Raw genomic sequence first — 15,083 nt, 5'->3', positions numbered from 1 at the left:
CCTACACTTGTTCAATATAGTCATATGTATTTTTACTACAAAATACATTAGGTGAGTTTCATTTGCTCCTTTTTTAAATGCTTTTGCAATATATATTTTTAGGACTGAGAATACATGCACTGCTTTTATAAATGTTTGACGAAATAGACACACGTACTTAAAACTACATTCTATGGTTGGATTACTATACCGAATATTGCCCCTTCAAGTCTGGTAATCTAAGAATTAGGGAAATGACCCTTAATTGACGCGAATCCTAAAGATAGATCTATGGGCCTAACAAACCCCATTCTGGAATTTGGAATGCTTTAGTACTTCGATTTAAATAGTGATTGCGATTGCCAATATTTATGGCATACTTGCGAGTATGCGGGGGATATTCTATATGCATTATGTTAATGTCGGTTACCAGGTGTTCATCATACGAATGGATTTTATACACTTACGATTGTAATGATATTTATGAAAAATGAGAATCTTGTGGTCTATTAAAATTATGGAAATGATTGATTACGATAAACTTATGAACTCATCAACCTTTTGGTTGACACTTTAAAGCATGTTTATTCTCAGGTATGAAAGAAATCTTCCGCTGTGCATTTGCTCATTTTAGAGATATTATCTGGAGTCATTTATGACATATTTCAAAAGACGTTGCATTCGAGTCATTGAGTTCATCAAGATTACTATCAAGTCATTTATAGATTGGATATATTATGAAATGGTATGCATTCCGTCAACTTTCGATGTATGGAAAGATTGTCTTTTAAAAACGAATGCAATGTTTGTAAAATGTATCATTTAGAGGTCAAGTACCTCGCGATGTAACCAAATGTAATGTATTCGTCCAGATAGATTAGGACGGGGCAGTACAGGTGGTATCAGAGCGGTGGTCTTAGCGAACCAGGTCTTGCATTAGTGTGTCTAACTGATAGTTGTTTAGATGCATTAGTGGGTCTGGACTTCGACCGTGTCTGCATGTCAAAAGTTTTGCTTATCATTTCGTGTCGAAAATTACCTGCTTCTCATCCTTAGGAAATTACCTGCTTATCATTCTTAGTCTAGACATGTTTTACTTCATTGACTGTATGAATAGTGTATAGACAAAATTCATATCTTAGCGTATCTGATAATTCATATCTTAGCGCATCTGTTACTGTAGACTTGCCTGACATATGCCGTAAATTCCTCCGTAGTCTACGAAATCTTTAGTACTATATATATAGATATTCTATGTAGTTAGAATATCATCCAATATTCGAAAATCATTTCATATTGAAAAATCCTTTACTCTATCGTACTAGATGGAACTCGCAACTAGTTCAAATCCTTCGGATTCCGATATCTATTCTGACATGGATGTTCACCTAAGCTCCGGAAGCAGCGTCTCCAGAATGAATCAACCAATAAGCCACCCCTAATCCATCTGATGGGTTCGTAGCCTCCTTAATCATTGGAGATAAGAAGAAGGCGATCCTTTCCATCAATCGAAATAACCTCTTGGCGAAGAAACTGAAGCACTTACCGGCGAACCTATTCGTAATACCATTTTCTCTCTCATTTCCGGAGTATCTCGCCACGACTATATCACAAGCCAGATTCTAAACCTTATTCATTCGCTCGTTCTGACAGACAAATTATTCTGGAATAATAGAAGAAGTCAACGAACTTCGCGCTCGAGTAATCAATTTGGAGAATATGGTGCAAAATTTACCAGCTTCAGCAACATCACCGGCACCAACAGTACCATCAACAATCCATGCCTCAACATCTCATTCTGTACCTCGAGTATAATCACCGTTCTACATAACGTTCTACATCATTTATCTTCGTTCAACATGATGGTTATGTAACCTCTAATGTTTTAGAGATTATATATTCTTGTTCTAACGGTAAATCAGATGAGTTAATATCATATTAACTCATTAAATCCATGATTACATCTGAGGAAAATATATATATGTAAGTGCATTTTCATAAAGATTGTAATTAAAAATTCTTTTGTACAAACTGTTAATGGTGAAAATATTTTAACGGGTAGGTAATACCCTAGAAATATTTGGATTTCACATTAATAAGTTACACTGTACATTCTTCGAATCTGATTCAATAGTCATTTACTATCCTACTTACAACCACAGAAGTACGAATCCGTTCATCACAGAATAACCATTTTCATTCAATTTCATATTTGAATTTTGACCTATCAGAATCCAACAAGTGGCATAATGAAGAAAACATTGAACAAAATAAAATTTGTTAGAAACAAACAAATTAACTATGAGAAATTGTGTTAAGAATCCACGCTAACAAAATCCTAGCTAACTGTTCCTAGCTAACTGTTAGTTCCCTATTACATTATCGCAATTTAATTATCGCAATTTATTTATCGCAATTTATTATCGCAATTTTTATTCTCGCAATTTTATTTATCGTCATTTAATTTCTGTTATTTATTTTACGCACTTTAAATATCGGGACACGTATACAAGGTTTTGACATATCATATCAACGCATCTATATATATTATTTGGAATAACCATAGACACTCTATATGCAGTAATGCGAGAGTTAGCTATACAGGGTTGAGGTTGATTATATAATAATATATATACTTTGAGTTGTGATCGAGTCTGAGACATGTATACAATGGGTCACAATACGTAATAATTAATTCGAATATTATATATTGAACTATATATGAATTATTGAATTGCTAACTGTGGACTACAAACTGTGGACTACTAGCATTGGATAATCAAAATGAATTAAAATATTGATTAAAACATATGAAACTAAATAATTCTTCAAGATTGCCACTTGATCTCATCTTAAACCTCATTTGTATGTTGACGATTACAATCTGCGTTCAAACCTTTCATAATTCTTGAAAACACCTCAATCGAGATAATGAACCAACTGCATCTCATCTACGGAAGAAAAGATTTATACATATAATTATGCACCTGGAAAACTCTTGGAACCTGAGTAAACATTTAACACGTGTCTGTGCTAGCTCCTTTGGCATTGTTATTACCGAAAATAACATTGCAACTCTTTTTCAAATTAGCCAATTTTGTCACAACTTCAGCAAATCAACTTCGACTTCCATTCGAATTAGCCTTATTATAACCTCGATATATAAGTTTTCCTGTTGTCATCGTTACCGGGGAACCGTTTATATTCCACCACATTAGCAGTAAACTTACCAGCAACTTCAATGAATTTGGACTTTCCGAAAAATCATTATATTCATTGAAACCCCATCGTGTATTCATCTATACCCCGTAACAATAATTACCATACCAATTACCGAGAATCAGCAATCAGTATTTCGAATCTCGTAGCATTTGTACATCAATAGTTATATGTATACATATAACAATTATCTCCTAGAATTACGATCTTCAATTCTGAAATTTTGAAAAGCACCCAGCCTACGAATCAATACATTGAACTTTGAAAAAGCTGAATGAAGCAGCAGAAACTGTAGGCAACCGTAAACGACCTTAATCGTCGAAAGTTTGATGATAAAAAATAGTATGTTGGAAAAGCTCAGAAAAGTTGGAACTGGAAAACGGATTGAGCTAACCACGAAGGTGACAAAGGATAAATACAAGGACCATATCCTATATTTAAAGAATCCAGGTAATTCTGGATCCGATAAAACCTTCAACGAATATCATGCTCCGTATTCATGTTAAAAATCTTGCGGAAAATCTTTCTTCATCAACCATCGAACTTAGAAATTCCAAAATATCATCATAAATATCTTCGATATTTCTGAAGATATTTTCATAAATATTCGTGTCCGAAATTATTTATCTCTTCCTGCTATCTATATTACATCATAAAGGAAACTGTTTAGTTTCTATATTCTATAAACCTTTGAGCTTAAAATTGAATGATATCGAGGTAGTGTTGGGAATTGAAGCATGAGTTAGTATAATATAATGACACCTGATCAACGTGATTATATTACAGTAAGTCATGCTGAGTTTCTAATGGGACATGATGATTCACAGATCATAATGTCATCATAATGTCATCATGTGCCATGTTACATAACTCTTTCATTCTGCTTAACTTCTAAACATATCAAGAAAATATATTCTTGACAGTTCTATTCTCAGTAATTCAAGTAATTTAACCAATCAAGATCGTGCTATTACAATCTCTCTCTTAGAACATTAGTCATGTTCATTCAAAACTTCATACCTATGAGTTCTGGACCATTATTCGTTTGATTTAAAGTCGGTAAAAGAAAACAAAAGGGTGGAACTCCAAAATATAAAGGAAACGAAGGGAGTAGATTTATAGCAAAATATCAGATAGAGTAATCGAGGCAGATCACCGTATTTAATTATAGAGATCTTAATGTCCTTACTCGCCGAAGGATCAAATCTTTTAGATTTTGAAGATTTTCTTTAAATTCCTCGATTTCCGAAAATCAACCGTGACTACGTCACCAGGCACGACGAATCCGCATTTATTCATTCCACTCTTTTGTGATAGCTTCATTCGTACTCTTCGAATAATCGAATTGTTTTATCCATATTACTCACTGATGATAAAACTCTAATTTCCAACTCATATGAGTCATGAAAACATATTTATTGTTAGCTATGACTATCCCAATCAAATTTTGGGACGAAATTTCTTTAAGGGTAGGTACGGTGACGACCCGAAAATTTTTGACTAAATTTAAACTTAATCTTTATATGATTTCGATACGATAAGCAAAGTATGTAATGTTGAGTCTAGAAAATTTTGAAACAATGTTCATATATTCAACTGACCTTCGATTGCCCTGTACGATTCACGAACAATTAATTGTAAATAGATATGTGTGTGTGTGTGTATATATATATATATATATATATATATATATATATATATATATATATATATATATATATTCGAATTATAATTTAAAGTATTATATGTGGTTGTCATTAAAAATTTATAAAATAAAAATAGGATATTATAATAATTATTATTTAAAATATATCTCTATATATAAATAATGTATATTAAAAATAAATATTAAATGATAGTAATACTCGTTTGATGTTTCGATGGATATTAAGTAAGTTAAATTCAAACTTATGTGATTTTAAAATAAACGGTGATACAAAAATGAGTTCTATAAATTTTAGGCTTATTAAAAATGTACTTAGGAACTAATTGTTAAGTTTTAGCACTTTTTACATTTCACCCATAAAACGAGAGGGACAGTTGATGTAATTTTTATTTATTAAATTAAGGATCGAATTTTATACCATAATGACCAAAATAAATAAATATAGTTAATCTAAAAGTTTGGAATTTTTCTGAATAACTTTTATCCGCCACTGATTAACAACGGAGCACGAGATAATACCCGTAGTAGGGTGTCGGCAGAATAATAGGAACTTGACCCGTGAGTAAATATGAATGAGCAAGTGGGATTACTATTATTGTTCTTTTAACTTAAACTATAATATATACATATACAGACTTATACCCATGATCAACCATATTACTTCTATTTCTGTTTCTTTGATAACCAAACACACACCTACATATGCATGATTACAACCTCATTACCTTGACACCTTTCGGCAACCACCACCTTCTACCACCGTCACCCCCGTAACCATCACCCTACATCACCATCTATAAAACCATCGACTAAGAGAACCACCACAACCATTTAATCACCATCAAAACTCCACATTAAACCACACCACAGGCCATCACTTGTCGTCTCCTACAACCACCACAGTCACCTCCACAACCGCCATCACCTTCCATTATTTTCATCATACACCACCATTCGAAATCTATAACCTTCATCTTCCACCCTTAACCACCATCATCGTGTTTTACTTCAGTTTTGTTTTGATTAATTACCCACCACTGTTACACGATAGCCTTGATGATATCCCACTGCCGTTACCATATTCCTCTTCTCTCTCTCTATATCTCTCTCCCTCTCCACTTTGAAAACCATCAACGATCACACCACCTTGTTCGCTGTAAACTGCTACTGCTACAGTAACGACTCAATAATAATGATGATGGTGTCACGGTGATGAAGTCACGAGAATAGTGACGATGAGAATGAACGATAGAGACGATGAAATAATTCGGTGATGAAATGAGAAGCTTGATAGTGATAAGATGAATCATGCTCAACTTATTTTTTATGTTTTCTTCTTGTTGGCCGCACCCCACCACCACTAACTCATCGGCAATTCAAATTAGCATATAATGTTGAGTTGTAATGTTAGAATGAGGATATTATACTTTTATGAAAATGATGTCATAATGATATAAGCCACGTTGGAGATGAATCAAATGGTGTCAACTAGCTACGGTTTTTAATTATATATTTTTTTTTCGGTCGAGCTTCGCTAGGGTATCAAACGACACACAAAAGTATTTTCTTTTTGGGCTTATTAAATGGTGTTATGGGCTTCAAAATAGTTAAACAATGGTTGGGCCGTGTATATGCTATGGGCCGAGACCCATTTCCTTTGAACCATAAATGATAATGAATATGATAACGTGATAATCGTGATGATATATTAGAGAGAGGTGATGTTAAATTATGATGATGAAGATGATGCCATTAAGTTATTATGATGATGTTGATGATGATACAAGATCGATGGGGATGTTGTTGAAATGATGATGATGTCGATCAAGGTGATGGAAATGATGACGAAAAAAGATGATGGGTGATGACCCGTTGACATGATGATAATGATAATGATGTATGATGATCGATGATATGATTATGATGATGTTTCGATGATGATAGTTTAAGGAAGATGGTGTATATGGTTTGAGGTTATCCATGAGTGATGGATCAAATACTTAAAAAGTGGGGATTAATACAATAAAACAAACAAGTAGTGCAATGGTTTAGGGTGTTGATTGGTTTCTAGAGGTCTCGGGTTCGAACCCGTCTTGGTGTATTTCTTTTTAAAAGGAGTTTAGAAGGTAGTTTCATATTTTTATTTATCATTATTATTAAAGTTATTATTATTATTATTATTATTATTATTATCACTAATTTTATTATTGTTATTATTTTTATGATTATTATTATTATTATTATTATTGTTATTAGTAGAAAATATTATAATAATAATTATTATTATTATTGTAAAGGTTAATGTTAACCTTATGATAAATAAGAAAATGAATTTATAATATGAATATGGTTGTAAATACAAGATAAGTATAAGGGATTGAGTATGAATATATATGTACATATGATAGGATAGCTTGAAGATTAGGATTTGCGTTGATTAAAAATATATAGTTATATGTAACATATACATACATATATATATAGATGTATAGAAAACTCATAAGGTTAAACTTTAATATAGGTATTGATATGAATCTACTTTTAATATATAACGACTATTATAACCTTAAAGTGTAAATGTTAGTTACATATAAATTAGGCATATATTAATATACAAAATATATTACGACTATAAAGAAGGATTATGTATAAATATATATACAGCTTAATATAGATTAATGAAATATTAGTAAAATGGTAAATATATTTATAAGACGTGAGTTATAAATATAACTACTGTTTATATATATATATATATATATATATATATATATATATATATATATATATATATATATATATATATATATATATATATATATATATATATATATAATTTTTGTATAAAACCTATGCTATTATAATCATCAAATAATCATAATATAACATTTTATATAGATATACTAGAACTATATAATGTATTAATAAGTATTTAACAAATTGATTTTTTTTATTTAAAACATATAATAAATATACTTAATTAATATAACATAAAATTGTTTACTAAAATAACAAGTATTTTATTTCTAATAAAATATAAACTTATTCGATTACGATTATATGTTTAAATATATATACTGGATATAGGTTCGTGAATCCGTGACCAACCCTACACTTGTTCAATATATTCATATGTATTTTTACTACAAAATACATTAGGTGAGTTTCATTTGCTCCCTTTTTAAATGCCTTTGCAATATATATTTTTGGGACTGAGAATACATGCACTGCTTTTATAAATGTTTGACGAAATAGACAAAAGTACTTAAAACTACATTCTATGGTTGGATTACTATACCGAATATTGCCCCTTCAAGTCTGGTAACCTAAGAATTAGGGAAATGACCCCTAATTGACGCGAATCCTAAAGATAGATATATGAGCCTAACAAACCCCATTCTGAAATTTGGAATGCTTTAGTACTTCGATTTAAATGGTGATTGTGATTGCCAATATTTATGGCATACTTGCGAGTATGCGGGGGATATTCTATATGCATTATGTTAATGTCGGTTACCAGGTGTTCATCATACGAATGGATTTTATACACTTGCGAGTGTAATGATATTTATGAAAAATGAGAATCTTGTGGTCTATTAAAATTATGGAAATGATTGATTACGATAAACTTATGAACTCACCAACCTTTTGGTTGACAATTTAAAGCATGTTTATTCTCAGGTATGAAAGAAATCTTCCGCTGTGCATTTGCTCATTTTTAGAGATATTACCTGGAGTCATTTATGACATATTTCAAAAGACGTTGCATTCGAGTCATTGAGTTCATCAAGATTACTATCAAGTCATTTATAGATTGGATATATTATGAAATGGTATGCATGCCGTCAACTTTCGATGTATGGAAAGATTGTCTTTTAAAAACGAATGCAATGTTTGTAAAATGTATCATATAGAGGTCAAGTACCTCGCGATGTAACCAAATGTAATGTATTCGTCCAGATGGATTAGGACGGGGCACTACAATGGAGGCGATGAGGTTGTTTAGTTCCGAAAATTCATTGAGTACGCGCACGTTTAAAGTTCGGACCAATTCCATACGCCGGTTGTAATCGAATTATTAGCTATGAGACGTTCCGAAACGAGAGCAGATTTGTTGGATTCGATCATGTAAAGTCTTCGAAATAGGGTGCAGAATGTTTCGGATCCGCACCAATTGTCGAACCAGAATGTGGTGTCGTTTCCGTTTCCGATGCTTTTAATTATTGAGTTGGTGAAGTTGGCGCCAAGATTGTCCGCAATTTTTCCTGCTTAGATGATTTCCTTCCAAATTGTGCTACCTGAAACATTTCGAGAGGAAACATTAGTACTAACCCCCTCCCCATAAATGCTTGAAATAATTTTAACCCAAAGTGCGTTTTTTTCGTTATGAAATCTCCACCACCATTTGCATAGTAGGGATATATTTTTGCAAAAAAGAGACCCGATATTTAGCCCGCCTTTATCGTATGGTAAGAGTATATGTTCCCATTTGATCCAGTTAATTTTGTTTTCTGTACCCGAACCGCCCCAGAATTTTTTTTTTTCTTTTAGTTTCTAGTGTGTTTATTATTTTAGCTGGTGCGTGAAATAAGGAGAAGTAGTATAGTGGGATGCTGGAAAGAATGGATTTAATTAATGTCAGGCGTCCTCCATATGACATGGATTTCGCCTTCCAGTCGGAGAGGCGTTTTCGAGTTTATCGATGACCGGTTGCCACGAGGAAGCTTTTGTGGTAGGAACACCTATATGTAATCCCAAGTACGTAAAGGGGGTAGATCCGGCCGAGCAGTCAATGTACTTGGCCATATCCTCAATATCGGTTTTTGGGACCCCTTTTCCGTAAAGGTTGCTCTTTTTTAAGTTAACTTTTAATCTGGATATATTTTTGAAACATTTTAAGAGTTTTGAGATATTTTTTGCATTGCGTTTACTCCATTCACCGAAGAAGATTGTGTCGTCCGCATGATATGACGTTTGATTGATGTCGTTTAGCTTAAAAGTTGGAGAAAATACGGCTTTTCTAAGTTTCATGATGTATTGAAGTGTATAATTGAAAATGAAAATGAAAATGAAAACTAGTGAGTTGAATAAATCATAAATGCTTTTTATTTTATACATACAAGTTTAGTAAAGCATAACAAAATTATGCCCTTAAGGCATAAGTCCAGTCCAATGTGAAATATATGGTACTAAACATGTAAGTTTTACAATAATATGTTAGGATGCAATTGTGTTATATTGCTGGTCTTATTAGAATCAAATCAGCCCACGAAGCCAAAAATATCCATACAACCAAGTGACCAACATAGTATGGAAAAATCGTTCAATCTTTAACATAAACTAAGATTAAAAAATTAACAGTACTCTATAATTTGGTTTGGGTTAGAACTGTGGGAGGACATATATAACTATGGGCAGTTAAATTCGCCAAGCGGAACATAGTTATACCCAAAGGGAGTATCAGCCTCATCTGAATTTAACGGGAAGAAAAAAAATTTACACTAAAAATTTATTTTATAAAAAATAAGGTTTTTATTAGTGTTTACCCCTACTGACAACGAAAAATTTATTAAATTTTTACACGCGCCCAATCTATATTCGGATTCAAGTTCCGCCGATGCGACAATAGGATTAATTCATTGATGTCAACATATTATTTTATTATTGATATAATTTAACCAATTAATATAATAAATATAAGTATATATAATATATAATAAATAATAAATTTATATTATTTATACACACTAGATGTAGGTGTTTCATAATGACTAGTTGATCAACAACTACTTCTATATCTAGTTGATATATATATATATATATATATATATATATATATATATATATATATATATATATATATATATATATATATATATATATATATATATATAGGTGTTTCATATTTTTGAACAATTGTTAGGATCACCTAGGGGGACTTAACCACCCACGCGTTTATCTCCTGCACAGTTATATCCGCCCCCAACTGCGTGCCCAGGAGAAAACCCGCACCAATCCTATACGGGGCATGAACGGTAAAACCCCCATCCCCTTTACCTCCAACGTGATGTGGGAAAGGTGCCATGGGTGGAACTTCATGGCAGGAATGAAATTGTGAGTTAATATGTAGCCAATGGGGGTCAAACTTCTGACATCCCCTATAGGAGGCAGACCACCAACCGCTGAACCACATCACAACTTCTAGTTGATATATTACTCCGTATATAATATGTAACCAGCTTCTACTACGTACGATACATATTAAGTACGAGTACATCTTAACAAAGATTAATCCGTTACACCTAGAACTAAAACCAAACTCAATTAAACAGCTTGTACACAAACGATTGTTTGTGCATAACAAGTTCTTATTATATACAAAAACGCAAAATATATAAACATGTAGTTATGAAATACAAAGATAACTGCAGCTATATGATTTTAATTGTGTGCACGGTTTTATATACTTGTATGTTTACAACTAATTCATCTTTATCAATCTTGATGGAGTTAAAGGTTCATAAGAACCATAACCTTTTCCCATATGATGTGCACCATAACTACCTAAACGACGGCTAGGGTTAAACGGACTACATGAACCATATGCAAAACCCCACCCTAGTGGTTGCACCTCATTAGCCTCCATCTCCGCCAACACTTTATAAAACAAGTCAACATAACACGGAAGCGATATTGGTCCACTTGAGTTGTATCCGTGTTCGGTTTTTGCATCTTCTAGAAGCATCATGAACAAAGGGTGATTTGCATACTTTGTCTTGACATTAAACCTTTGTCTCTCATGTCCCACATATACCGGAAAATACCCTTCGGGCGCAACTATTTTCTTCTTCGTTTTCTCTTGATCATGACATGATTTGTTACTACGAATTCCGGGGAAGGATTGGCACCGGTTCCATGTCTTCACAAGAAAGTTTTTCTTTCCTTTAGTACAATTTCCTTCTATTTTTTCCATGGACACTTGTATGAATTTTGTAAGAGTGATGTTAAAAGTAGTCAAGATTTTAGATCAATATATGTTTGAATTCTACACAAAATTAGGGTTTGTGAAGAAAGAAGTAACAAATTACCCTCTATCGTAGGCCAAATCAAACATAGATCTTGTTCCAAGGAATGTTTTGATGGACATGTTGGATGATAAGCGATTAAGCATGAAAGAAAGAAACGAGGTTGAATGTAGGGACATAGAAATGGAGTTAGTGAATGATGTAATTTTATACAGGAAGCTAACAACAACCTACGTAGTATAAAATTAGTTGGAGTTAAGATCTGAACTAAGTAAATCTGAATTAAAGAAGGGGAGGCCTATATGCCTTATATATAATTTCATATGTACTCTTACAATTAACCGTAGGGTGATGTTCCATACACCGTCACACCACTTTTTAAATGTTTTAAAATAAATCAACTAACGCTCACTCTTACAAAAGTAGTCAAGATTAATGTATGGAACATCACCCTACGCTATACATCGTCAAATGTGTTTTAAAATTAACATATATAGTTCGCACAATATTTAAAAACATATATACATCATCAAATGTTTTAAAATAACATATATAATTTGTACAATATTTTAAACAAGTTTGATGATGTATATAAGATTAATGTACGGATCACCATGCATTTTAATGGTAACTATAAACGTTTAAGTTTTTTCACGTTCAAACTATTTGAAGAGTACAAATACTTATATACCGATCAGATGTACGCAAACTAAATATTAAATATTGGGGTATTTTTTTTTTTTTTGAAAAGCAAGAAAGACTTATATTAAACAATCACGAATAGTACATGGTTGACTGGGCACCCTTAACAGCACGATACATCACGAAAGAAATAAGGATAACAAATTACATCGCCCTAAGCTAATTGCAAAGATTGCAACTAACAAAAGGAGTTAAAACTAAGGGTGTGAGAACCATTGTAGCCAATCTATAATAAGACCCTTGCAACATCGTGAAATTCAATCATATGAAAGAACTTGAACCTCGCTAAATAAAGATGGGACCGTCTCGAGCTTATTCTTGAACACCTTTGCATTTCTATTCTTCCATAAAATGTAACAAACCACCCAACAAACCGCTTGCCATTGATTCTTTTTATGATCCTGTGCTACACCACCGAAAGTACCATTAAAAATATCCTCAAACCCGAATATAGCCGAATTATACCCCCACCATTTAAGAACTTTAGCCCAAATGTCTTTTGCCACTTGACAGGAAAAAAGTATATGCTCCACCGTCTCAATGTCACCATCACAAATCGGGCATCTCACACTATTCAAGTCGATGCCCCGTTTATCTAACTCGAATCTTACCGGTATACGTCCTAATCTCGCCCGCCAAATAAACACCTCCACCTTTTTTGGAACCAAACCATTTCGCAACGACTCAATAGAATTAACCGCCCGTGGTAGAATTAACCGCCAAATAAATATTGGGGTATTTCGTAATCAGTGGCGAGTTTAAGTAGTGACCTGTAGAGTCACGAGACACCGCTAGTTTGAAAATTATTACTTGAACTTACCATGTAAATTTGTATAGGACACCACTAAATTTAACTGGAGGACCCCATATCTTTTTCGAATTTATAGTTTTTCCTTTAAAATGTATAGGACACCACTATAATTAACTACTCAGACCCAATATACTTTCCGAACTTGTAGTTTTTTTTTTTTTTTGAAAGGAAACAACCACTCAAATAACATTCAAATATAATTAGTACTGAAATTTTTTTCAGAACTCTATTGAATTTGCATCCTGAAATCACCACTGTTCTGTAATTGTTTCATATCAATATATATATGGCCACTCTAGCTAATTAGGTTATTCTCGTTTCATTATTTCTATAATTATATGATCATTTGAAGATATGTTACAATTATCATTTGAACTTGAAGATTCTAGCCAATAGGCTATATTTTGATGATGAATTAATAATTATCTGTTCCATAAACTCTTCTTTTGTCATACTATGCGTACGCCTACCATATATTTTACTTAAATTACTTTTATATTTATATATAATATATAATATGATATGATATAATGCATAGATTATAATTAGTCCGAGCCGGCCCGCGCGTTGCGGCGGGGGCTTTCGGCTTGCGTATTCATATTTAATGTAGCGTTGTGTATTTACAGAGGGGAAAACGGGCCGTCTGTTAAGCGCCATTGTAGGTGTCATCGTCTTCAGTGTTTTTTAAAAGTATTTGTTTCGAACGTAGTTAGTTTCGTTTTGTTGATAAAATTATTTCGAGTCTGACGGTGTTGTCGGAAAAATTTAACTCGCGTCGAGGAGGAAGATACGGGCTGTTGTTGTATTTAACGTTTTTTTAAAAATGTCCGTTTCGAACGTGGTTAGTTTCGTATTGTTCATAAAATTATTTCGAGTCTGATGTTGCCGTCGGAAAAATTTAACTCGTGCCGAGCGGAAAGATACGGGTTGTCATTGTGTTTAGGTTTTTTTGAGAAGTGCCCGTTTCGCGTATAGTTAGTCCCGTTGGGTTCGGAAGATTTTTTCGAGTTGAACGGTGGTCTCTGAAAAATTTAACTCGCAGGCAGCGAGAAGATAGGACCCGTTATAAATTCGGGTGGAGTTAGTTTCTTATATTTTAATTAGCTTATATGTTTACATTTTTTACCCCTTAAGAGTGTAAACTTGGGAGACTATTGTGAAAATATAGGCGAAGTTGAGGGACCGATTGTAATGCGAATGCAATCAATTATAACTAAAACTCATCATTTTCATTTTTGTTATAATTCAATAGGCTTATAACTACCTTTAATGGTTATAAGAACAAAGATAGAAAAAGAGAGAAGAAATATTGATATTGATATTTCAAGAGAAATGGTGCACCTTAAATGGTTACCATACATGTCTATTTATAGTATAAAATATTACTATGCAAGAAATATAATAATAATAAAATTAACATCCAATCTAGATATTTTATAACACAATCTAGATATTTTATAACACTCCCCCTTGGATGACAATTTTATTAGAGAATAACTATTACTGCCTCGTTAAAAACTTTGCTAAAGAAAACCCATTGGGATAAAACTTTAGCTAAGGGAAAAAGAGTGCAGCATAGAGTTGAGAACACATTTGCCCTCAAATAGGCAATGCCTGAGTTGTTACATCTTCTGAACATGTCTCATGCCAATATTATGAACGTGTGTTCTGAAAATAGCAG

At 32.7% G+C, this 15,083-nt stretch overlaps 2 protein-coding genes across 2 annotated transcripts; both read right to left on the bottom strand.

The window, feature by feature from the left end:
* Positions 1-11,345: 11,345 nt before the first annotated feature.
* On the bottom strand, positions 11,346-11,837 carry LOC139867966 (auxin-responsive protein SAUR71-like). Its single transcript, XM_071856308.1, has one exon. The coding sequence runs from the start codon at positions 11,835-11,837 to the stop codon at positions 11,346-11,348; it is 492 nt and encodes a 163-aa protein (XP_071712409.1).
* A 1,011-nt stretch (positions 11,838-12,848) lies between these two features.
* Positions 12,849-14,059, bottom strand: LOC139867965 (uncharacterized). The gene is made up of 2 exons (XM_071856306.1): positions 14,027-14,059; positions 12,849-13,244 (listed from the first exon to the last, which is right to left on the bottom strand). Exons 1-2 carry the CDS (start codon positions 14,057-14,059, stop codon positions 12,849-12,851), a joined length of 429 nt encoding a protein of 142 aa, XP_071712407.1.
* Between the last annotated feature and the right edge of the window lie 1,024 nt (positions 14,060-15,083).

The sequence above is a fragment of the Rutidosis leptorrhynchoides genome, chromosome 9 (assembly GCF_046630445.1).
Source record: "Rutidosis leptorrhynchoides isolate AG116_Rl617_1_P2 chromosome 9, CSIRO_AGI_Rlap_v1, whole genome shotgun sequence".
Classification (NCBI taxonomy): Eukaryota; Viridiplantae; Streptophyta; class Magnoliopsida; order Asterales; family Asteraceae; genus Rutidosis; species Rutidosis leptorrhynchoides.
This window is presented reverse-complemented; position numbering and strand designations above follow the sequence as displayed.

What these genes read in the sequence shown, in the direction of transcription:
- LOC139867966 (XM_071856308.1), bottom strand. Translation starts at nt 11,837, where the DNA reads ATGGAAAAAATAGAAGGAAATTGTACTAAAGGAAAGAAAAACTTTCTT.
- LOC139867965 (XM_071856306.1), bottom strand. Translation starts at nt 14,059, where the DNA reads ATGGCGCTTAACAGACGGCCCGTTTTCCCCTCT. An exon ending in GACGGCCCGTTTTCCCCTCT is followed by an intron (nt 13,245 to 14,026) that starts GTAAATACACAA and finishes GTTCCAAAAAAG; the next exon opens with GTGGAGGTGTTTATTTGGCG.